This window comes from Hippocampus guttulatus, chromosome 13, assembly GCF_054856545.1.
Source record: "Hippocampus guttulatus isolate MCC_2025c chromosome 13, RoL_Hgut_1.0, whole genome shotgun sequence".
Classification (NCBI taxonomy): Eukaryota; Metazoa; Chordata; class Actinopteri; order Syngnathiformes; family Syngnathidae; genus Hippocampus; species Hippocampus guttulatus.
The window spans coordinates 7,702,045-7,726,343 of NC_141273.1; the positions used below are offsets into that span (position 1 = coordinate 7,702,045).

The 24,299-nt window shown below is 40.6% G+C and overlaps 4 protein-coding genes across 10 annotated transcripts in view; 3 read left to right on the forward strand and 1 right to left on the reverse strand.

Moving 5' to 3' along the window:
• The first annotated feature begins 1,079 nt into the window (after window positions 1-1,079).
• LOC147196173 (dnaJ homolog subfamily C member 30, mitochondrial-like) lies at window positions 1,080-2,178 on the forward strand. The gene is made up of 2 exons (XM_086127402.1): window positions 1,080-1,183; window positions 1,319-2,178. The coding sequence occupies exons 1-2, from the start codon at window positions 1,084-1,086 to the stop codon at window positions 2,014-2,016; spliced, it is 798 nt and encodes a 265-aa protein (XP_085983528.1). The 5' UTR covers window positions 1,080-1,083; the 3' UTR covers window positions 2,017-2,178.
• Window positions 2,179-9,945, reverse strand: LOC147196174 (cleavage and polyadenylation specificity factor subunit 3). Its single transcript, XM_086127401.1, has 19 exons — window positions 9,813-9,945; window positions 9,465-9,670; window positions 9,301-9,364; window positions 9,089-9,186; window positions 8,311-8,439; window positions 8,058-8,235; window positions 7,129-7,218; window positions 6,879-7,029; window positions 5,890-6,065; window positions 5,201-5,359; window positions 4,669-4,815; window positions 4,327-4,479; window positions 4,122-4,230; window positions 3,940-4,038; window positions 3,527-3,621; window positions 3,376-3,463; window positions 3,145-3,211; window positions 2,975-3,071; window positions 2,179-2,877 (listed from the first exon to the last, which is right to left on the reverse strand). The coding sequence occupies exons 2-19, from the start codon at window positions 9,533-9,535 to the stop codon at window positions 2,752-2,754; spliced, it is 2,097 nt and encodes a 698-aa protein (XP_085983527.1). The 5' UTR covers window positions 9,536-9,670; window positions 9,813-9,945; the 3' UTR covers window positions 2,179-2,751.
• Window positions 5,250-14,041, forward strand: itgb1bp1 (integrin beta 1 binding protein 1). Of its 3 annotated transcripts, XM_086127404.1 has the most exons (8): window positions 5,250-5,380; window positions 9,328-9,391; window positions 11,495-11,613; window positions 11,813-11,891; window positions 11,971-12,101; window positions 12,498-12,590; window positions 13,222-13,371; window positions 13,457-14,041. In XM_086127404.1, the coding sequence occupies exons 3-8, from the start codon at window positions 11,542-11,544 to the stop codon at window positions 13,526-13,528; spliced, it is 597 nt and encodes a 198-aa protein (XP_085983530.1). In that variant the 5' UTR covers window positions 5,250-5,380; window positions 9,328-9,391; window positions 11,495-11,541; the 3' UTR covers window positions 13,529-14,041. The 3 variants fall into 3 exon arrangements, with proteins under 3 accessions (XP_085983530.1, XP_085983531.1, XP_085983529.1); XM_086127405.1 differs by lacking the exons at window positions 5,250-5,380; window positions 9,328-9,391 and adding an exon at window positions 9,718-9,857; XM_086127403.1 differs by lacking the exons at window positions 5,250-5,380; window positions 9,328-9,391 and adding an exon at window positions 9,878-10,008.
• Window positions 14,042-16,311: 2,270 nt separating this feature from the next.
• The window catches only part of asap2a (ArfGAP with SH3 domain, ankyrin repeat and PH domain 2a), a 46,329-nt gene continuing 38,341 nt past the window's right edge, over window positions 16,312-24,299 (forward strand). For 3 of the 5 annotated variants that reach the window (XM_086126835.1, XM_086126832.1, XM_086126833.1), the window contains exons 1-2: window positions 16,312-16,446; window positions 16,812-16,851. In XM_086126835.1, coding sequence (XP_085982961.1) covers window positions 16,313-16,446; window positions 16,812-16,851 — 174 coding nt within the window. In that variant the 5' untranslated portion in view covers window position 16,312. Of the gene's footprint in view, window positions 16,852-24,299 lie in introns of all 5 variants that reach the window. The other 2 variants (XM_086126834.1, XM_086126837.1) reach the window with 1 other exon arrangement.

A 24,299-nucleotide genomic window follows, 5' to 3' on the forward strand; every position in this document is an offset into this window, starting at 1 on the left:
AATGTGGAAGGAAACCAGAACCCGGAAAAAACTCATGCAGGCCCAAGGAGAACATGCAAACGCTACACAGGAAGCCATCCATCCATTTTCTAATCCACTCATGCTCACAAGATTATGAATTTTACCATGCATTGTCATTTATAACTGCGATGTTTAAGGAAAAAAAAATTATACCTTTTGCTGAAACTAAGAGGGTCGCGGGCATGCTGGAACCCGTCCCAGCTGTCTTCGGGCAGTAGGCGAGCAACATGCTGAACTGGTTGCCCGCCAGTCGCAGGGCACACAGACAAAGAAACGTTCACTCTCACAGTCACACCTAGGGACAAATTAGAGTATCCAATTAACCTATGGTGCATGTTTTTTGGCATGTGGGAGGAAACTGGAATACCCAGACAAAACCCACGCAGGCAGAACACACAAACTCCACACAGGAAGTGTGAGGCGGACGTGCTAACCCTCCATGCTGCCAAATATAAATACACTTAATTTGGAAATACATATGGCGTGTAAAAAAAGTCATTAACAGCATCAACAAATCACCATTGTTCTGTGGAAAACACACTGTCCGTGTTTCGGACTGCCCATTGGTCTAAACATTTTTAAAAAAGAACACTAATAATCATACACATTTTTTCACAGGACAATAATGAAATATTATGTTTATTGTATATATACAGTATATGCAATATTCAAAGAGCAATAATTTTCTAAGTTTGGTACTCGTACTACTGTACCACTAGTAGTACGAGTACCAAATTTAGAATGTCCTCTGATGGCGTGTTAAATAATTACTGAATTAAATATTCAAACTGTGCATAATATACAGTGCCTTAAATGTTTTATTTAATCCAGTACAGTGCATTTGTAAAGTACAGTTTAATTGTATTGTATTTCACATTTAAAAACATGTATTTTCATTTCATCTTTAAGAATTCTTTTGTAAATACGAACAAATATTGGGGGAATAAACGAAAATAGTGTGCCGTTTTTACCTTCAATTTTGCCATCCGTAGCAATAGGGGGCGCTGCACAAATAGCAAAAACAAAAAAACAACAACCACTTCCGTGTTGAACTCCACAAACATGGTGGAGGCTATGCTTCGTTTTGGCAGAAGGACTTTCAACATATCGCAGAAAATATGCAACTACTCAGCACTGAAACCTATTAGGAAGCACGAAGAAGGTACGGTGTATCCATCCACGTTATCCACTGGCGTTTTATTTGTGGATTTTAACCGTGATCGAGACGTAAAGAACCGGCACTTAACTCATCGGACAACGCGTGATGTTAACGGACGTTTTGTTGATTATTGCTTAGGGGTGAAGGATACGAAAAGTATCAGTCACACACATGCTTTTGTGTGGCGGGGACACGGAAAGGCTTTGGGGATTTTCTTCACCACTTGTCCGGGCTCCTGTTGGAGTCATTTAACTTTTATCAGGACTTACGTCAATGACCACCGAGATGAGCCTCTTTACCAAAGCAAAACGGGTTACTACGACATCCTCGGCGTGTCTCCAAAGGCTACCCAAGCTCAGATCAAAACCGCCTACTACAAGCAGTGCTTCCTCTACCACCCGGACATGAACGCCGGCAACGACGATGCCACCGTCCGCTTCTCGGACATCAGCGAGGCCTACGCGGTGCTGGGCCACAAGGGTTTGCGGAGGAAGTACGATCGCGGCCTCCTGAGCCAGCTCGACTTGACCAACAGAGCCCGGGCCGGACCTTCCGCCACCAAATCCGCCGCAGAAGGGAGCGCGGCTGCGGGAAAGAGGAGCGAGGCGGTGGACCCCCGAGGGAGCATGTTCGACTTCGACAAGTTCCTTCGCTCGCATTACGGCGACCAGCTCCAGAGGGACAGAGACATCCGGCAACGCAAGGATGAGATGCTGAGGAAACGCCAGGAATCCTTGGGCGAGAGGAACAAGGACAGGGCCGTAGAGGTGGGCGTCCTCTTCCTGCTCTTTACGGCTGCGGCGTTGTTGGCCACCGCGAGGGGAGCGGCGAGCTGAGGCGGCCGACTGGAACAATTTATACCTTGACATGTTCATTTTTCATGCCCACAAGGTTTAACCTCATATTTTTCTATATCATATTATGAACCACAAACATTCGAAATTTAATAATACGGCGCAGCCCTTCGGACATTAATAAATGGATAATTAATGCTTAAATTTGAGAGGAAAGAGAATTTTTATTGCTACGCACATCTGGAGCGGTTCAGAACCAATATCTCCTCACAAGTGTTGCTTGTTTAAAATGTGTTAATGTGTGTATATTGCGACAGAAGCTGGCGTCAAAGGATGACCTTTGACTGGTTGTTTTTACATCCTCAACATTTAGTGTAATTAGAAATTCACAAATGTTACAACACAAAAAGTCTTAAGTCAGTGCATTTTAACAAACAGAACATTAAATAAATGCAAGTGCTTGCCGGTAAAACAACATAGCATATGTTACAATTACTGACGATGAACTATTACCTCGTGAAAGTCTGTTATCCAATGCCAGTTTATAATTTAAATACTGAACATTTAGTGCAATTACAAATTCACAAACACTAAAACACCAAAAGTCTCAAGTCAGTGCATTTTTTAAACTACCTGAACATTATATAGAACTGCTTACAGGGAAAACATAACATAGCACATGCCAAAAATACTGACAATGAACTAGTAGCTCAAGGACGCAAGTCGGTGTTATCCAGACCTTACAATTTCAGTGTGTCACTTCAAAAATGACATCACTTAAGACTTAAGTGATGGAATGAGTGACGTGATGGGGTTGAGGGCGTCAAAGAGGCGCTGCACGGCTTGCTCCACCAGTTCCCTCAAGGAATCATCCTCTGTGTCCTCATCCTCGCAGCTCACTGACTGGTTGGGGCAGGAGAAAAGTGTTAAGTGGGTGCTACGACAGGCGCCTGTTGGGTGAAAAGGTCCAGAGGGCAATGTTGCACAATATAAGTCTCACCCGTGTTTCCAAGAAAATGTTCACTGTCTTCCCGTCGACGGTCACCGAGATGTTTTGATGATCGTTGACGTCCACGTGGTCCTGTCCAAACATGTCCCTGAAACAAAAATGATGCTGAACAATTCTGATAATTACAAGAACTGCTAATATGATGGAATCATGCTACTCACTGTAACATGATTTCAAGTCGACTTTGAAAGATGTCCATGTCCAAAATGGAACTCTGGGTTTCCATGACTGAACACACAATCAAACTGCGTCTTTGATTGAGACAACAATAAAAACGCGTCCAGTGCCCACTCAACAAAAGTTAGATTAGGCAATAGTTCCACCCACGACATACACCTGCACAAACTGAAGTGCTGAGATCACAAGTACTGTCACCACCAATTACAGCCCACCTTTCTGAGCCTTTGGGTTCGACTGGACCTCCAGCACCACAGTGGTGATGGCGTCGGCGTACATGTCGTTGAGAGGATTAGCGATCCACTGAAAGCAAAACACGAAGAAGTTGGACGACGGGAGTTGGCGTTCGTGCATCCTAGCACTCACCTCCAGCAGAACCATGCCGACTTCGTGGATCAGAGTGATACTTTGGAAGATCCTCAGCGTTTTCTTTTCGGTACCGTCGAGCTCTTCCACGTCACCTGACGGAGAGAAAGCTCAATGCTCTGCACCACGTGGTATATACGCTGCATCCGGAAACTAATTTTTGCACTTCCCGCTTTTCCACAATTTGTTATGAAATGGGCCAGCTGCCCAAAGAAACTTAAGCTTTAATGCTGCAGTTGCTGCTAAAGGTGCAACGGCAACATGTCGAGCAAAGGATGTGAATACTTGCATACGTGCAATTTCTTAGTCTATTTTTATACATTTGTAAAATATGTATAGGGGGAAAACATGTCAGAACGTATCGGGTGTTGAAATTCGAGGGTTAAACATGCTTTGTATACACAATGTCTCACCCGTGAGGTTCCTAAGGTGGCAGACGAGCAGTGAGTAGGGTCCAGTGAAGGGGATGGCCTGCGTCTGCTTCACTGTGCTCATAGACAGCTCCGTATACACTGCAAAAAACAAAACAAAAAACGTAGCATGTTGACATGTTTCGTGGAGGGATGACGGGTGGATTGTTGAAGACTTGACTCACGGGAAAGGTCGGAGGGGTTGAGGATGTGGTAGTTAAAGTTCTTCTTAACCAGGATGCCGGACACCCTCTGACCTTGAACGCACTTCTGATCCGCCAGAGAGCCCATCACCTGAACGCAGCAGCGCAGTCACGTCAGGGCTATGAGAGCTCATCAAACAATCAATCTGTAGCCGAATAACGTAACGGTGTAACAACGTTTCAGAACCTTGGCCAGTTTCTCTCCCCTGAAGTTGAGGGTGACCGACTCTGTGTTGCGAGGGTTGTGGACTTCGATGTGAACCTGGTCGTTGTCCTCGTACTCTCGGATAAGCGCCGCCTTCAGGCGCGCCATCTCGTTCTGCTCGCCGTGGACCAAGATCTGAGTGTAGTATTTTCCGATGTGTTATTTAATCTCTATAGTGATATTCTAATACATTGCGATATCCCTGCTGTAGCTACATCAAATAATGTGCTTTGTTTCTAATATTTTGCCCCTCTTGTATAGATGGACTACCTTATATTTTTGCAAAGTCAAAAGGTATGAGTGATGCGTTTTGGCTCCCCCTACCACGTGTGGGGGTTTGAGAGCGCGGATGAACTCGCTGGTTTGCTGGTAGTCTGTGTGGGCCGAGAAGGAGATGTAGTCCACCGACATCTTCAGCTGCAGCTTTTGTCCCGACATGGTGGTGATCTCCTCCGGCTCGGACATGATGTGCTGCGCAACAAACGCAGACACCACTGTAAATTGCATTCACATTCATATGCTCGTAATATACCGCATTCTATCACCATCTCTCTGGTGGCGTTGATAATTTGGACAACGGTACTATAGTTGGAAAATTAGACCGGTAAATTAGAAGGGTTCCTAAATTATGTAACCAAAATATAAGAAACAGCTCTCTGCATGATGCTGGGCACTTGATCAGGTAATGGGGTTCTTTTAATTACCATGAATTATTAATTAATGATTTAACTTACACTTGGCAACGGACAGGCCTTCTTCCAACTATTTTTCTTCTCTTCAGTGAATCTGCACGTGAGTTCTAATTTAATGAGATGCAATTGCAGGTGCTCATATGGGAAAAATGGTGCCAGCTGACCTTGGCCAGTGTTCCCTCCACACAATATCCAGCGATGATGACTCCATTTCGCTTGTCCGTGCACCAGCTTTCAAAGAGCTCTCTGGAAAGGCCGCTCTGCATCATGCCAGGGGACGCCATCACCACACTGGGGCCGATGTCATCAAAGTGGTCCATGCTCTGGGAATTAAAGACACTGGAGTAAGTTATCATTTTTTCCTCTGCGAAAAAGTTATTTATTTATCCCACAATTGAAATCTTTAAACACGTGTCGGAAATGTGTTGTTGAAACCAACGTTGCATTTTTTGGCAATAATTCCATGTTTTAGCGCAAAAACATGGAAGAACACCATCCCGACTATGAAGCATGGTTGTGGCAACATCATGCTTTGGGGCTGTTTTTCAGATTCTGTGCATTTTTGCAAAGAAAAGTACGGAAATAGTACCACGTGAAAATGTGCCACTCTGATAAATTCCAACCCAAGAAGAGTGTTGTAATAAAATATAAAGGTGCCGAAACACAGTATTAGTTTGAAGGTGTGCATATTTATGCAAGTAGGTTACTTTCCACTTATTTATGCCCTCAAAAACATTTTTTGTGCAGGTTATAGGTCACACACACAAAAAAAGATGGTCTCATATTGTTATCCCACAAAAAACTGGCATTTGAATATATTCACAGTACATCACTGACAAGTTTTGTCCTCTACCTTGAGGTTGCTGATGTGCTTGAAGACAAAGGGGTTGTTGATGTTGATAGCCTTGCGAATTTTGTCGTTCATGGCGTTGACGTAGGTCTGGTACACGGCCATGCACTTCTTGGCCAAGGACGAGGCGTAGTAGATAGGGATGTCATGGAGCTCCGGATGGTTCTGCCAGTACTCGTCTGGAGAAAGGCATTCAACAGGAAACAAGACATGACAAGACAATTGATATTGCAGACATTTTTAAAAAACATTCCTATCTCTCATTCAAGTACAGTCAAGAGAAGTTAACCACTGTCGAATAAAAATACAATAAATGTGCGGGCAAAGGTTGACATTTGATTTTTAAAATGGACAGTTGGGCTAGGTAAATTGTAGATAGGGGAGAAAAGAAATAACGTAAAATTGTTTATTTTACAACAAAAATCAAGTTGATTTTAAATAGAATGATATGTAATTCATCGTTTCAAATCGTTTACACGTAAATGAAATCATTTACAGTTTTAATTTAGAAACAATAATTGATCCCATTTGAACTTCAATATTTTCAATTAGTGATATTCTTAGATATTTTTTACTGTATAAATTAACAAGGCAACAAATATTACAAGTATGTTTTCACACATGGCAAGTTTTGCCTGACGTTGGAGGCTTCACTATTCCAGTATATTATATTGGCAATGCATACTAATAAATGTAAATCTATTCAATGTAAGTTGTATCAATACAGTTTACATGACTATTGCTCGAGCCCCCAACGCCCACACACAACTGCATCCCGACGCCCTAAAATGCTGTTACACAATATTCACACTGATTTCATTTTAGTTTGGGGTACGTTGCTGCCCCGTGTGGTTGCATGTATGTATTGCACATGCACAAAAAAAGCTACAGATTTTTCCTATCAAATAAATGAACTTTTTTTTTTTTTTTTTTGTCATTGGTGAAGGTGTTGAGACTATTTATGATAAGTCCTCGTAAAATGAGTGTCTCACCCAGAATGAGCAGCAGTTCCTGGGCTCGCCCCAAAGCGAAAACGGGGATCAAACAGCGGCCCTCTCTGTTGACGATGTCGTGGACCGTGTTACAAAAGCGAGCCTCGCGCTCTTCGCGCTTCTCATGGATGTGCGTGCCGTAGGTGGACTCCTGCACAAGAACGATGAACGACATTTTTGATCACCTCAAGATACAAGGAAAATGCACGCACACGTTTTGTGAGAAATGTTGAATTTTGCGGGGGCATACAATGATTAAAATGTCCGGTTTGACGCTAGGGATCTCAGCCGCCATGAGGTGTCTGTCTTCCTGTCGTGAGAAGTCTCCCGTGTAGAGCAGCTTTGGAAGGAACCGAATAAACATATCACGTTAACCATGAATAATAATACCAGCAGTCAGAGGTGGATACAGTTGCCAAAAACTGTACACAAGTAAGTAAGAGTACTGTTACTTTAACATATGATTGCAGTAAAAAGAAGTCTTCCAAATAATGACTTAAAAATAAGAAATTGGTGAAAAAAAAAGAATACTGAGTTAGTGAGTGGTGTATAACATCTAATTTATTTTTCTTATTACATCAGAGCATGACCGTCAAATACACAAAAATATAAAGTGAGGAATGTAACTGAAACAATAATAGATGAACTTTTCATAAAATAACACATTAAGAAAAATACAACCACAAGAAGTTTGGAATTTTTTTTGTTTGCTCAATATAATAGAGTATAAGTAGCATTTGTTTAAGAAGAAAAAACTTAAGTGAAAGTAAATGTTGTGTTTCATTAAGAATATTGTGAAAATTAAAATCAATGCAAAAAGTTACTTCAAACTCATTCACTCCCAAAGACGTTTTTAAACGTCTTTTCAGACTTGGTGTAGAATTGGCCGGTACTGAATGAGTTAATTAAATGTAGTACAGTAAATATATCCACCACTGTAGGTAAGTAGCACAGAGAAACTTCCAGAAAGACATGCCACAGAAGTGATAAAATATTTCCTCAGAAAATGCCTGAAGAGTCACACAAAACTTGGATTCAAATCATCATCATGCACAAATCTGGTGAGACTCAAGCTCAGTAAAATGCTATTTCAAACACAATTCTCCTTTTCTTTGTTTGATTCTAGAGGTTCCACTGACTATACGAGTACGTATTTTGTACTCAAATAAAAGCAGTTACCTTGACTCCAGCTATTTCAATCATAAACATGGCAGCTCCCAGCACATGGCCGGCATGGTAACACCAGAATTTGATCCCCGCCACCTCTTTGACCTCATGGAAGTTAATGGTCTCAATCTTATCCATACTCTCCTCCAGGTCCGTTTCTGTGTATAGCATGTCATCTGCAGAAATGTTGCTGCAACGGGGGAAAAAAGTACAACATACAGTAATGTATTCTAATTCAAAGGCAATAAAGAGTTTCGTATCTTACCTGACTTTGACGTAGTCTGACAGAAGCCAGCGGTAGATGGCCTTGGTGGCGTGAGTCATGAAGGTTCTGCCTTTGAAGCTGGTCTTCTGGAGGAACCAAGGCAGAGCCCCACAGTGATCCAGGTGGAAACTGGAATCAAAACAAATTGATTATGTAGTCACACAATGTATGCTTCACGGGGGACATTTAATACAGAACACTTATTTTTTTTAATTGCTTGTACATAGTTGGGTCGCTAGTGTGCCTGCCTAAACATCCAAGCATGACATGAAACGACCAAATAATTGCTAGGTCAATGTTGCTGTACTGTGCGTTTATTTTTAAAAAAAAATTTAAGATGAGACTTTTAGCTTGTACTCATTAACACTGTCAAGATTTCGAGAAGGTTGCAAAGTGATGTCCGCTGCGTACAGCCTTTCTATGTTGCATTCACTTGGGATTTCTTTTGCATATGTTTTTGTATCTGAAGTAATCCAGAAAGAAAGGTGAAGGATGAAAAGATGAAAGAATGTAATGTTAACAAAATAGCAAGTGAAAGGAGTCAAGGAAAGAAGGATGAAAGCTGAGAGAAGGAAGGGACGAAGACAGCGAAGGACGAAAAGAAAGGAAGAAAAGCAAGGAAAGAAGGATGGGGTGAAGGAAGGAAGGAGCCAAAAACGGCCTGATTTCTGCAAGACAAGATCCTTGGGATATTTAAACGAAAGCATGCCCCACAATGCACAATACACGTGCGGACTATTTTCAATTGCGACCAAAACAACGACAAAAGAAAAATTACTGGCTGATGAGCAGCAGGTCAATCTCCGCTGGGTCGATCAAGTCTATATAAGGGAGGGCATCCATTCCTTCTAAACCAGGGTGGATGCCACAGTCCAGCTGTTGAACACACAAATTAAAACAAATTGTAATCTCCAAACACATTTCTTTTGCTCTCTCCATTGAGCTGTCTAAAAATCTATAGCTAAGGCCCTAATCAATCATAATACTTACCATGATTTTTCTTCCTTTGAACTCCAGGATAATACAGGACCTCCCGACCTCCTGCCCAGCACCCCTGGGAAAGAAAACAAGAAAAATGACGGTAGCCAACATTTGTTTACATAATTTGAGATAGAATAATTTTTAATACATAATCAATGAATGTATCAGCGTACAGCGGACGAATATGAAGCTGGTCACTCTCCTCCGCCGGGACGATCATCTCCACTTTGCGTTTTGATGCCATAGCTATAGAAAAGCACAAAGCATAATGACAAATGTCACAATCAAATCATAGCGCAATGTTTTGAAAATGAATGAGGAGGCGGTCCCTCGCCACACAGGACACTTCCGGTCTTGTATCAAAACACCACCGGCAAGACTGAGGGGAGACAACAAAGGTTCCGGGACATAACGTTCCGTGTCAGAATAATGATAATATTTTAGGGCAAATGACAAACGCATACTTAAGAATATATTAGAAGTAAAGACACGTGCAATTTTGTTGCTTTGATGTTCAGTACCTGTGGCAGCAGTCTACTTTTAGCGCCGTCATGGACTAAAGTTGGGTAAGTCTCCTTTAAGAAGCGTTGGGTGGAGGCTGTGAAACTACTAGAGAAACTAAACTGAGAGTGAATAAGAGCCGACAAACGCCCTGTTGCAGGCAGGCAGATTAACCAAATTATGTAAACGGTACTCCAACGCGCCAACACTTGTCAGGTATGCATGTGCTGGATTGGTTTTAATAACGGCGATCTTTTAGCGCAGTGAAAGTTGGTCAACTTGAGTGTTGAAACGAAAGCGACGTTGAGCGTGGGTGGCGAGTACAGTACTGAATGGTTTTGCTCGATTGTTTGCGTTAATTTTAGACGCTGGTTATAACATCTTTATCCACGCTATCACGTGTAATTTGCGAATATATGTTAAATTGCAGCTAACTGCAAGGGTGTAACAGATATGTGACTCTCTTAAATATTTTATGGCCACCTAGGGACGAGGCAACTTTGGGTCTGCAGGAACTGTCCCCTGCTTAATTCTTATTCCCCAACACATTAAGAATCTGAATACTTTGTTTCGATTCGTGGGGGCCCATAAAACATATTGGAACACACGTTTGTGACTTTAGTTACCCTTTAAGTCATCATAATTTGAATTGCATTTCAATTGGCTAATCAAATTATGATGATAATAATCGGAAATAAATGAGGCTATTTATGTGTTTTATTTTTTTCTGACTTGGTTGATTGACTGATTGATTAATTAAACTTTTATTCAAACATGTAGTACAAAAACAAACACATAACAATATACAGTATATTCTACCGAAACGCTGTGTACTTAAAGTCTGAAAAGGAGTATGAACCGAAACCCATTTAAATCCGAAACTTTCACTATTTGTATCAGTGTAATTATCCATCCTGAAGTGCAAACTGAAATCTTAATTACATAAATACAAAGCAAATTCAAACAAACGAAAATAATATGAGTTAATATTCCAAATGTTTATTTCAGAATCAGAATCATCTTTATTGGCCAAGTATGTAGAACACACAAGGAATTTGTCTCCGGTATAACACGCTGCATTAGTATCATCGTAAACAACAAATCATTGAACCATTTTAGAGTAACCAGTAGCAGTATTTGTAGTACAAGAAGAGTGACTACGTCAGTGACTGTTTAAGGAGTTAATGGCTAGAGGGAAGAAGCTGTTTAAGTGTCTACTGGATTTGGTGCGCAGGGATCTGTAGCGTCTTTATTTGTATCTTGTCATTTGTGAACACATTTTATTGTTTTATATTACACTTCCAGGCCCACCACTTCTTGATGGGTCACTTTGACAGATTTATTCCTCTCACATTTCATTTAATGGCTCTTTTCAATGTGCCAGATTGTCATGAAATAAAAGTGTATGAAAAAAGATAATTAAATGTAACTAAAAAAACAACCACCGAAAGCGATCGAGAAATTCATTAAATTCAATCCAATTATTTCAGATTCTCGTTCAATGTTTTATTAATTAATTGACAGTTTTGTAAATTGTTCCACCTTTAAACTCAATAGAAAGTTGCGTTTAATTATTTTGGCACACAAAATGTAAAAATGAGGCACTCCATAAAGAAAACAAGATACTGAATAAAACACACATTGTGAAACAAAATATAAAGTATTCTGTAGTCTTCCGTAATAAATGTTTGGTGGTGTTTAGGTTGGAAGAGGGCTGGGATGCGGTGGTCCAGGATGCAAAAGTGAAAGATGTTCCGCAAGGTGAAAAAACGCCACAGCAGCAGTAGCTCTCAGAGCAGTGAGATCAGCACCAAAAGTAAGGTACGGTAACCGGACACACTTTACATGAGTGTCCACCCACCACACAAACATTAACTACCCCAACGCAGTCCTATTACATGTTGCACAAGAGATGTGCAACATGTAAGAAGACTATTTTTAAAACATCTCTTCCTCTGAATCTCATTGTACCATGCAAATGTACCTAATGTTGTGGTGTTGAACTCTGTCTCTTCCGTAGTCTGTAGACTCCAGTTTGGGGGGACTATCCAGGTCCAGTACAGTCGCCAGCCTCGACACAGACTCTACCAAGAGCTCGGGTCAGTGGGATTACATCATCCCGACCTTATATTCAATCACTTATTATTTTATTGACGCCAACATGTATGACCTCCCTAGGAAACAACACATCTGAAACATGTGCAGAGTTCCGGGTAAAGTATGTGGGAGCCATTGAGGGATTGCAGTTTGACATGAGCAAGAAGCTCCAGGAACCTCTTGACCTCATCAACTACATTGACACTGCTCAGGTAAAAAAAAAAAAAAAAGTTAATCCAATATTGTAGATTACAAGAGTTGTATGAAATCAAACTGCCTTTATAAAAACATGACCGTTAAAGTTTTATTTTATTCTAAGTCAGTATTGTGGCAAATATTTTGCCCCCCTTCATGTGCAGTGGATATGAAATCTTTCCACACCCTTGTTCAAATGCCAGGTTTACAGTACAAACTGTAATTGCCTCTGGAAGCTAAAGTCTACCCTTCATTCATATCTTGTTTTATTTCAATTCCATTGTGGTGTAAGGGCAAAGTGATAAAAATTCTGTCATTGCCTAAATACTGTATATTTGTACCTAACATGTTTATTCTACTTTATTTGTACATATTTTTTATCTTACTTACTGATTTATTTATTTATTTATTAGCAAGATGGAAAGCTGCCGTTTGTGCCGCGAGATGAAGAAATGATCCTGGTTGTGTCGAAACACGGAGTGAAAGTGGCCTCGCTCGACCAGTATGTGAGTCCTTCTTGTTTCTATAACAAAGCAAAGGGAGTCATCGATATTGTGTGTTAGAAATTCAAGTTTTAGCCAGTAGTTTATTTGTCTTTTTAATTTGACTTTTTTTTTATCTCACCACTGACAGAGGACGTTGTAAAAAAATTATCCTTCCTGGCTGCTCACTACAGTATGATTAAATAGGAACAATAAATCCACATCTGTGATAAAGCAGCTAAATGTAATGTATATCCCAAAATCACATCTGTTGGTGTTCATGTTGAGACTCATCTGCCAGTGACAAGTAGTAATATCCATCAGTCTTTTCGTTTTATTTTCTTGTGCTTCACTTCTTTTTACAGTTGTATGACAAAAATGAAGCAGCCAGTAAAAACAGAGCATTGATTTTGTGAAGGTACAATATACACAATTCTATCGGCCACCAGAAGGCAGCAAATCACTACACTTCTCAATCCATTTGTTGTTCAGTGATTCATTTTTACACCCATTATACGTAAAAAAAAACATTTCTGTTGTGGCAATAAAGACTTGATGAGGGCAACGAATAATAAAAATCATCATTATTATTATGAGGATAATTATTTTGATATACTCTTCCTCCAATGATTATTTTGATATGCTATTCCTCCAGGATGTGTTGCACCGCCACCCTCTCTACCTGATCATGCGCATGTTGTGCTACGACGATGGCCTCGGCACTGGGAAGAACCTCCTGGCCCTCAAAACCACCGACCCTGAACAGGAGGGGTGCAGCATTTGGGTGTACCAGTGCAGCAGCTCTGTGAGTGCCAGCGAATGAATGTATATGTGCTCTTAAAAAAAAAGGCAATACTTGATTGTCTGTTTTCTTTTTCTAATGTAAACAGGAGCAGGCTCAGTCCATCTGCAAGGTGCTCTCAGCTTCCTTTGACTGTGCACTTGCATCAGACAAGTCGTGAGGATGGTGGGCAAAAAGTAAAACTAGTAAAGGGAGAGAACCATGACTGACGAATGCAACCCTTTTTCTTTAATCGAAGTTTTTTTTGTTTGCTTGTTTGTTTTCAGTAGATACTACCTTAACGGCATATCAATATCTATCCACTGAACACCACACAAAGAAATCGGATTTGGATTTTCAGTTCAAATTGAAATCTGCTGGGCAACAAAATGAAATGGTTGTATTTATTTCAAAGTATTTCAGGTGTTTAGTTGTTTGGTACAACATATGCCACAAAGCGGTAGATTGTGTTTATGTAGAAAGGCATTCATATTGGTACGATTCTTTGAAATGTGGCCGCTGGTCCTTAATTTGTGAGACTTGAATTTATTAATAGCACACGTTTTGTATTTGTGACCAATAATATCAGAAAAGAAATTGCGCTATGTCCTCTTTTATTTTATCTTTCCGCCATTGTCACTTTCACCCATTTGTTGTTTGAAAATGTTTGTGACATTAAATGAGTGAAACTTCATATTTTTGATTGCGCTTCTGTTTTGCCCTCAAATGTCCACGAGAGGGGGCTCTTGATGTGTAGTACTTTTCTTAGACTACAGGACTATTTTGCATGTACCTGTACTTAAAATAAACTAAAAATAATAATGTCAGAATGTAACTACAAAAATAACACAATATAAGTTTAGTTATCCTAAGATGAGATAATCAGGATTTTAAAACCCTCTGTCAGTTGTTCACTGGGAACTACTGTATACCTTTTAACTATGGAGGTATAGTTCCCAACGTTGGTACTTTAAAGTACCAACGTCATGACCTATAAGTACACACTGAGCATTTTTGCTCAGACGCCTATAGCATTGGATAGCACGAGACTCCGTTGCACCCATGGGAACCTCATGACGAGGTGGGTGTGTTGCACGCCAAGAATGTCATGCACGTTGTGTGTATATTTTAAACAATCTGTACCTGGTGCCGATAATGGTGTCAAGTTTCAACTGGACTTTGCTTGATGTAGAATGCATGTTATGGTTCGATTTGCAAGCTAGCTCCTCCATGACACATTCCCATCCCCACAAATGGAAGAACTAAATGCATTTACATCATGCAAGTGATGATTGGGGAAAGTTTCAATGTAGTCTCAGAGAAATGTGAAGTAGAGTCTTTAAAGTAATTCAATATTACTGGTTGAGTTTTCACTTTGATGTTTTATAAATATCCCTTGGAAATAATGAGCAATGGTTTATGACTGGCATGAAAAGGATCAGAGAAGCTTGCTTATATTTTTACTATTTCATTTTGTTGACATAAACTTTGACCTGTAAAAATTGTGTGTGGTAGTCTGTTTCATACACTGTACTGAGCAACCAGAACCTTTCTTTCCTATGTTGCGAGATGTTAAATTTGCTGTCCTATGATTATTACACTTTTCCTCTTTGCTATCAGTCGTCCTAATCATGGGAATCCATCTATGGTGGTATTACACATAAAACAAAAAAGACAAAGAAAGCATCACCGAATTTAGGCCATTTGACGCAGAAGCTTATACAAATGGAAAACTGGACGTTCTGCTGGCCTCTAACCGAGCTACTGTGAATCTGGATCGCAGATGTTTGTCAGGGTGTGTATGTGCATTTTAATTTCATAAGGCAGTTGAGGCCTTCGTGTTAGTCCAAATCTAGAGCGCTTCATTTAGTAGCTTGCCAGCATACGCTGCAGAACTGCAAAAATGTGTGAACACTGCCCACTTTGTGATTTGAAGTCTGGTTAGGCTGCTCTGACACTATTTATATGTGTTGCCCTGCCTTGGGTTGGAAACATCTTTTTTTAATCCCAAACCCAGGGAAAATGCATAATACACAGAGCGAAGAAAATAGGTCTGGTAAATAGTGACAAGCAGTGTGCAATGCTCTTCTGTAACCATAGTTTGTTCAAGGGGGGGAAAAATAAATAACAGCACACGATGAGTAATAATTACAGCATCAGGGTAGTAGATCCTGTTTATCCTGTTCTTCGTTGTTCACAGAAGTGTGCATCACAATGAATGAACATCGTTGTGTTTTTGTCTCTAGTGATACTTTCAGGCACTAATCAATACATAGGCAGCACATACAGGAAGTGTACATTAACTTAATCCCCCTCACGAGAGAAATAAAGTACAAAATGCTATATGTTTAATTAGGATTTTTAAAACATATGTTCTCACATTGTCAGGGAAGTTTGATCATAGCAGGAAGGCATAAACCAACGTATTTAAAAAATCCCCAGTGCGATTGCTAAAATGATGTATACAGTATATCTAATAAAACATTTAGGAGTTTTTAGGAAGAGTTTTTCGAGTTTAGCGACAGTATTCTGTCATAATGAGGTAAAAGATGGAGAGAAGACAATTAATGAATGCTTCCAGCCGTTCGTTCAATGTATTTAAATTTTAAAACAAACCAAAATGTCACTAAAATGAGGCATTCATGTACTACAACAAAAAAACGGCGTAACCAATACCATAAATAGAACGTTTGGGATTGTAAAGCATTAACATAAACAACGTTACAAGGGAATGAGCACAGAGAAATAAAAAACCTAGATCTTGGTCAGCGGAATTTCCTTTTGATCGTCTTCCGGAGATGTCCACATAGTTGGCATATTAACTATCATTTAAATTGCTATTTGAAGGTAGCATAAAGTCACGCCTATGCCAATTTTGATTGGCTTCCGCTTGCTAGTTGCTGTTTCCTATTGGCTGCTGTCGGTCCATTGAACCCCCTCCTCTACCTTTGTGGATGCGCTCCGAATGAACGCGATTTCTTGTTGTTTCCGGAGGCTCGCTGTCGTGAGCTCCTCTTACCCTCTAAGGTCCCACGTTTGGAGACAAGGCAGGACAATAGACTTCACGGAGGGAACTTCAGTGCCTACATCGAATCGAGGGTAAACCATTTAACCCGAATGGAGTGGTGGTACTTCAACTGAAAGGCAGCCAGAGGTTAAGAAATCTACCCGTGGAGCACCGTGTTAGTGACCGAGCGTTGTCCAAGATATACCCAGACATGGTTCACTGCCAACCGAATTCGCCAAGGACTCTATTACCGCTTCTATAAACTTTTTTTTTAAATACCAAAAACAGAAGGAGGCATAGTTGAAAAAGAGCGCGTCTCCTGTTTATCCGGCAGAAAAGGGGGAGGGGGGAAGGTATTGGCAGTATTAATTATGCCTGACCAAATCACAGTATCTGAGTTTGTGGTGGAGACCAATGAGGACTACAAGTCACCCACCGCTTCCAACTTTACCACCAGGATGCCCCACTGCAGGAACACTGTAGCTGCACTGGAGGAGGTGAGTGCACCGAGTGGGAACGCAAACACACCATCCTCATCCAGTGGTGTTTCCCAACCTTTATTGAGTCGGGTTACATATAATAAATTGTAAAAAAATCTCACGACGCATCACCAAACTAAAGTTGATACACAGGTTAATTATGTACCTTCTGCCCTCTAGTGGAAGAGGATGTAATTATCCTACCACACAATATACATTGTCGGCAACAATAGTTGGCCAAAGAATGTTTTTCATAAATAGTTTTTGGACCAATTAAGTGGGATCGTAACACATAACCTGACTCACGCTTACTTTAAAAATACTCATTGCTCATGTGAATGCTGTTAGTTTTCCCACAATGCCATGCATTACCATATTGCATGCCAACAACACATTCCAGTATTTTGTTTCGGTACTTTTAGACCACTCATTTTCAAAGAGTAGCACTTTGGCTAACTGTAGAGCAGTGCTTGTCAATTATTTTTTGTTACGACCCTGTGAAAGAAGATCATATTTCAAACACACACAATTCTCCGCTGTAACTATAAAAACTATCATTTGTAGATGTTGTAGATTGTTATGAATCCAAAAGAAATATAAATATTTAATAACATTGTTTATACTACCTGCACACACTCTGACAATAAGAGTGCCACTGCCACCTACTGCAGTGAATATGCTATTACAGTTTATTCTAGTCTGGCTGAAAAAGCATGTTTCTAAGGGTAACCCACAAATCCTCCACAAACCTATCCCTGACTTTGGGTGAGTGGCGGGGACACCCTAAACTGGTTGCCAGCTAGTCACAGGGCACATGTTGACAAACAACCATTCACACTCACAATTACAGCTATGGACAATTTGGAGTCTTGATTTGAACCTAAAATGCACTTTTTTTTTCGCCACCCACGTTTAATCCATGAGAATGGAATTAATGACATCCGATCTTATGTTGTACAAATGAATGTGTATCAATCAGAAGTTCACATGACTATCTTTGTAAACGCAGATTTTTTGTGTTGGATCTCATTCGGTAGTGCAAGTGTACCTCATGAGTGAGTGTATGCAACATTCAAAGAACCCGATGATTTGCTTACACACACTGAGTGGAAACGTTTCTATACTGACTTAACAAGATTCCTCACTGTGCAAATGTGATGCTGCTGTTCCGTTTTTTTACGGTTACATTACATTCTGTCTGTGTGCACACAGAGAAGCACTTTTAGCGCGACAGTATTATTTGGTTCCATGCAGGTTTTCTGGAGGTGGGGGCTTCCGTTTCGTTCCCTGTCGGCGTCCCTCTCCCTTGTTAGAGTTTCCCGACTTTGTGTGCTCCACGGCTTCGAGCCTCGCCCAACCCGGTGGTAAAAATAGAATTTCCCACATGAGTTGGTTGGCAGCTGGTGGTGTGTGTACTGTATGTATATGTATGTTAGTGTGTCTCTGCCTCGCCTCTGTAAGACGTCAGGTGACGTGGGCCAGTTGGTCTCTTCCTCTCTGCAAATAAATCTCTAAATGTTTTACCTGTAAAAAAAAGCAAACCGCAGACAAACCTCTGAGAAAGAACACTGAAGGGAGGCAATTGCACTTGTCTTTGTTGTGTATGTTTCATCTTTAATCCAGAAGGGTTGGTATCCAAATTATCATTATTTTTTAAATTTGTACCACGATGACTGAGAATGTTTAATTAAAAGCCATTTTCATCAAAATTGCAAGATGTACTGACGAGTACTCAAATGTAAGTGCTGATATTTGGTCTGAAAAAAGTGCAAAAAAGTTACAATGGTAACTCTTAGTAAAATGTAAAAACAATCAAAAATCGATTACATATGTTGACACTGGAGTATTGCCGTTGTTAACCTGTTTTTTTTTAACAGTTCAGCATTCTTAACTGTCGTACAAGTGGAAGAAATAGCAAAAGACCATCTCCAAAAAAAAAAGAAAGCAAAACCGAATGAAAGTACTTCGTCACATTATTTTCTTCTCCAAAACACTCTTTGTTGTGATGCCGCTCACTTTGGAGTAAGTGTGGCAAATAAGACACACAAAAAAAAAAACACCAAAAAAGGCATGGTTAATCCTTTAATACTCTCCTAACTGAGATTGCTGAAGGTGTGACGTCATGCTGGAAGGCGATTTGAATTTATGAGCAACTTTCCTCGAAAATGTTGGTCACAGTTGGAAATGACTTCAGTAGTTCCGCTATTCTCTGGGCTTCCCACCTTCAGACTGTATAAACATTCCCGTGAGACAACATTTTTACTTCTTTCTTTTTTACCCGAGGCTAATCCGCATCTGGGCTCAGTGTCAACAGCTTCACCTTAAGCTGTCTGAGCTTCCACGCCTCGGTTTGTATTTTTACACCGGCAGACACCTGCTCAGGCTGGCGCATGCACCGCGAACATCATCACCTGGCTACACACCATTGCTGGTTTATAATTAATCTGCTTTCGGGTTTATTTCTATTCCACTTGAAGGAAAATGTGTCATTTGAGTGTGTGAAGTCGGGGAGATGTTACTGCTGGTCTTTGAACCAGTTTGAATAGAATTGGGCAGCTTTGTCTCAAAGTGTCGCTGTTGACTCTGCTCAACTGTTGTTGTTTGACGTTGACCTAGCGGTGCTCGGGCTCAGCCGACACAAGGCCTGATTGTAAGCGGTCGCTTCTGCCTGTGGTGGTGAAGAAATAGCACAAGTGTTTGGGGAATGCTTGCATTCATTGTGGTTTGCTCCACAAACATTCACAAACGCACGTTGACATCATTCATCTTTTACAAATGCATTTTTTACAAGGTACGTCTTCGTTGATGCATTTCCTGAAGAATGCAAACATTGGATAAACATTTTTTTGAATGTTTTGTACATAATCTGTAGATGCAAGTATGCTAGTTTTCTGTAAAAAAATATATTTGAAAATGGGTACATAAACTTTTTACAGCCAATATACATGTTGTGGACCAAACCAGCAAGCTAATCAGAAATGTTTTCTGATTGTGCATTTTCTGTAAAATTGGAAATGATGCCCTGTTTTTGAATATAGTAAGGTGATGGAAATTTACAAATTAAATCTGATTCATCAATTCAATTGACAAAATAATTGACATATTAATTGATTAAAACAAGTGTTAGTTCCACCCCTTGTACTGTATATACAGTACCAATATACTGTATATGTTTGTTAACCTTTCACAGTTCTGTGAAGTATTTGCACGCGCGGATCTTATCGTCAGCTATTTAGCATTGTATGCAAAATCGCTGATCGGCTGTTATGTCATGATTTGCTGATTGATCAATGTTGTCATTGATTGTATCCGAAAAATAGAACATTACAGCCAACACGTACTCGTTCACTCTAGGGACGTTCTGTGCTGCCATCATTGATAATCAAAGGTTTCTCGCCATATACAGTCGGAATTTTTTTCCAATTATATATTTTTGGGGTGGTGATGGTGGGGAGGGGGTTGTTCTTCCATTTTGTCTCTGTTTTTATACAAGCACTATAAAAAAAAAAAGAATGAATCGATATAGAATCCGAAGTAACTGAATGACGACCATTGCATTGGTTGTATTTTTCACTCATTTGATGCAGTCTCTATATCTTGTGTCGGTCTAGCAGTTGAGAATAAAGCCCTTTAACATGTATATTCAACTTTTTACCCTGACGGTTGAGGATGGGCTAGTAGTGGTGTTCTATCATGTTGTGAGGAGCCACGTCATTTGAAAAGATTGCGTCTTCTGTCTTAGCGCCTAATTTGATATTGACTGTTTTTTTTCATGTGAATTTGGAAGAAGTAATCTATAGAGGATGATAATACTGTACTCTCAACTTCCTTTCAAAAACCTTCTGGATTTATTTCCAAGGAAGTCAAATCCTTTAAGTGATGAAATTGCGTCTGTTTGGTTTCCACAAAGGTTTTTCCTCGGTGCAATTTGTTAACGAAGGGGATTAATTGGTTTGTGTTATGTGATTAATGCATAAGTCTGTTGTACCAGATGGCTTTCAACATCCGGTTTGCTTTGAATGAGCACGGGAGATAGAAATTGTGGAGCAATCAGGGCAGGGTCTTATCTCTGGGATGCTTTTTTTTTTTCCCCTCTCCTAAATGTGTCAGAAAACTAGAATTCATTCAACTAAATAGATATCTGGTAAAACGACTGAAGTTGTTGACACAAAAGCAATCAGACACAAAGCATGTGTTGCTTGTGTTTGTTCACATACATTATTTACATTGGTTGACGTGCAGGTCTTTGCTCTTGGTGAAAATATATTTCTTGCTCGGTCGGAACAAAACCATTAACATTATAACGCATTACATTCACAAAGTAATGTTTGGAAAGTATGTATTGTCCAATACAAAATTCAAGGTTGGATAAAATACCTCATATTCAATACTCACTGGGTCGCTCGATTTAAAGCAACCTCCGAGTTTTTTTTTTCTCACAGTATTTAATTTTACCCTCAATTTGCATCCAACATGAGAAATTAGGCTCATGATCTTAAACAAGTGGTTATTAGGTGCAATTTCATAGAGCTTGTGTGTGTGTGTGTGTGTGTGTGTGTATTTGCATGTTTGCGCTTGTGTGCTTGTAAAACCACAGTGGTAAAAACCTGTTAATCCAGTAAGAGGATGTTGGGCTTTGTGTCACGACCCCCTTTTGCGCTTCTGTAAAGTCTGACTTTTCCGTCTCCACTCTGGCCTGTTCGAAGCCCAATCAATTTGATCGTGGGAACATTTTGTCAGAAGAACGAGAGGTTGTCCGCGGAACTACAAATGAAAGCCATTGTTGACGAATACCTGAAAATGGCAGCGGTGGTGGTTGTTTCGTCCTGTTATGTAGATTGAATGGATTGTGTGTCAGTGCGACGTTATTATAATTTGGAAACAAATAGTCCCTTCATATTTTATGATGTCATGCAAAAAAAAAAATACCATAGCCTGCTTTTTCTACACCTGTATTAGCATGATGTAGACCTACGCTCGTCATACATGCATTTTGTCATGCTGACACCGTCCTCTAAAGTGGTTGGTTGACCTAAGAAATCAATAACCTGACACAGTAATACCAGTGGAAGTTTATATCATGAAACCAATGAATATCATGAAACCAAGATTTGACTTAATCAAAGCCGTAAATGCTTTTTTCCCCCCCCCTTTACATTCACTCACTCATTTTCACAGTTAAACGTTGGTTGGTCAAATTGGAGCTTTTCTGTTTTCATTTATGAAACGGTCTTGCATAAACAGCCCCGAGGTGGGAGTGGCATTTCAATTATTTTTTTTTCGGTTTCTGTCAGTAGCTGTCGAATATTTAAATACAAAGCCTTTTTGCGTTCTCTGCTTTTTACGTCAAATGATTTGACTGCACAACCTCCATTCGAAGGAGGAGTTGAGAATACCCCCAGGGTTTGAGTTGACCTCCTTGTGGAGTATTGATCTTGGATAAAATGCTTCCACCTTCGCTTGGGGAATATCTGTCTGAGGCTTGCCCCAGTTCCGGAATGTTGTCAGGCAGAGCAACACCCAAAGTGATGCACAAAAGACTTGTCCTGTCCCTGACACATCTGCCTCCCCAAGAGCAGCCACTTTTACCTCAGGCCGATGGCAGACATTTCTTTGTTTTCTGGCAGAGGCCACTCACGACTGCACTCAGGATTCTGGGTTAGGCCATCGGAAATCCTGGCTGGGGCCGCCACGCATGCCTCACAGATTTTTAATTTTAATTAAAAGTTTATATGTAATGCTCTATCATGTATTAACTTTTAAGGACGCCCGTATGATGCGAAGGCAAATTGACGTGTCCCTGTAAAATTTCCGAGACCTCAAGTGTCTGCTGACGACAGCAACCCTTTCACCTGTGACTTCGCACATATGAAATTGATCTGACTTGAGTCAAAAGGGGTGTAAACACGGCACACGTTTGCAATGGTGCTTCGATGGTGTAAATTTTGTGGAGCGTTCACACGTATAAAGCTGCTCAAACTGCCCCTCAAACTAGCATTTACTCCGGAGTAAAATTTTCAACTACCCCCTGAGCAGGGTTAATTTGCTCCGGTTTAAGCTGTTTTCACGGGCTACACCGGTATAACTTTGTACGTGTGAACGCTCTACGGACGGCAGCGCCGGTGCTACACCGGAGTAAAAGTTGCCGTGTGAACATCCCTAAAGACTTGCAAAGGAGAGCTCAGTATTCAGGCTTTTTGTTGTGAAACAGTCCTCACTAATTCGTTCAAGACAGTCTATACGCTAGGCCTTTGATCGCGCCGCCATCTCCACACAGCTGCAAACTGTAAATTTCTGTTTTGGAAATTATAGTTGCCTGACAAGTGCACTGCTTGAGACACTTGACTTGCTTCATGTTTTTTCGTCTCTGTTGAAAGGTTCACTACCGAGTTTCCTATTGATAGCTGATATCTTCCACCTGATCCTTCAAATGAATAATTCAGCGAATAGTTTCCTGAGCCCAAATCAAATTGTAAAGACTGCAGTAATTGTTTCTCTTTGGCGAAATTGAATCATATCTTTCAACCATTCTACTTCCCCGCTTGGTGTCCATATTTCTTGGCCCTAAATGCCTCGGTAAATTTATTTATAGTTAAGTCATTCATCATGGGTCGTGGCTGCCGGTGGTGTAGAGTGGACTTCTAAAGGCGAGTGTCATCAGTCCTCCAGCGGGCTATTATTTCCTCCAGCAAAGGTGCTTGACAGCGCTATGCCGGCTATGCAATGGTCAAACAAGATGCCTCACTGTTGATTTTGTAGCCGGATTACTGTGGAATACCTCTGGGAATAGTGATGGTATTCCCAGCATCAATTAGGCAACTGCTGGCACTGGGCTGTGAATGCCATACCAGCCTTTCAGATTCCAGATGGTTGGTCATAGCAACGTAATGAGGCTCGTTAAAAAAGCAAGTAGCTTTCTATGAACTCAAGCGAGTTCTTAGAGCAGTTTATGATCTCCTTGTGTGAGCATGTTGAGCCTATTATAATTTTGCAGCCACAATGAAGCCACAATCAGGCTACCACTGGATTTCCTCGCTTGATTCATGCCCGCTGGCCACACTTAATAACTCTCTGCGCTGAATGACTGTTATTCTTGTTCACCACTAGCGGGTGCTTAAACGTCTCATTTAACGTGATCCATTTTATGGCCAATGTGACGACACGAGGTGGCGGGTGTTCTCTCGTACATCTTGACCATGTGTTGGTCTGTCGTCTTGTGTTGTTTCTGGGCTTTTTTTTTTTTTTTTTTTACAGCTCAGTTGCTCCCATCCTCCAATGTTTGGCGGGAACGGTAGTGGCCACGCTGGGAGCAGCAGCTGCCGCCTTAGAACAGGTGGCTCAGAGGAAAGTTTTAACAAGGATTGGGACACGTGGATTATCAATGCGCAGGGAAATCCACATCTAATAGCCTTAGAGACACATGGATGGATGGACAGGCACTCACACATCTTGCCTAAACGGTCAGT

What these genes read in the sequence shown, in the direction of transcription:
- LOC147196173 (XM_086127402.1), top strand. Translation starts at nt 1,084, where the DNA reads ATGGTGGAGGCTATGCTTCGTTTTGGCAGAAGGACTTTCAACATATCG. An exon ending in TATTAGGAAGCACGAAGAAG is followed by an intron (nt 1,184 to 1,318) that starts GTACGGTGTATC and finishes ATTATTGCTTAG; the next exon opens with GGGTGAAGGATACGAAAAGT.
- LOC147196174 (XM_086127401.1), bottom strand. Translation starts at nt 9,535, where the DNA reads ATGGCATCAAAACGCAAAGTGGAGATGATCGTCCCGGCGGAGGAGAGT. An exon ending in AACCGGACATTTTAATCATT is followed by an intron (nt 7,030 to 7,128) that starts GTATGCCCCCGC and finishes GTTCTTGTGCAG; the next exon opens with GAGTCCACCTACGGCACGCA. An exon ending in ACATTTTCTTGGAAACACGG is followed by an intron (nt 2,878 to 2,974) that starts GTGAGACTTATA and finishes TGCCCCAACCAG; the next exon opens with TCAGTGAGCTGCGAGGATGA.
- itgb1bp1 (XM_086127404.1), top strand. Translation starts at nt 11,542, where the DNA reads ATGTTCCGCAAGGTGAAAAAACGCCACAGCAGCAGTAGCTCTCAGAGC. An exon ending in AGACTCTACCAAGAGCTCGG is followed by an intron (nt 11,892 to 11,970) that starts GTCAGTGGGATT and finishes TGACCTCCCTAG; the next exon opens with GAAACAACACATCTGAAACA. An exon ending in TGTACCAGTGCAGCAGCTCT is followed by an intron (nt 13,372 to 13,456) that starts GTGAGTGCCAGC and finishes TAATGTAAACAG; the next exon opens with GAGCAGGCTCAGTCCATCTG.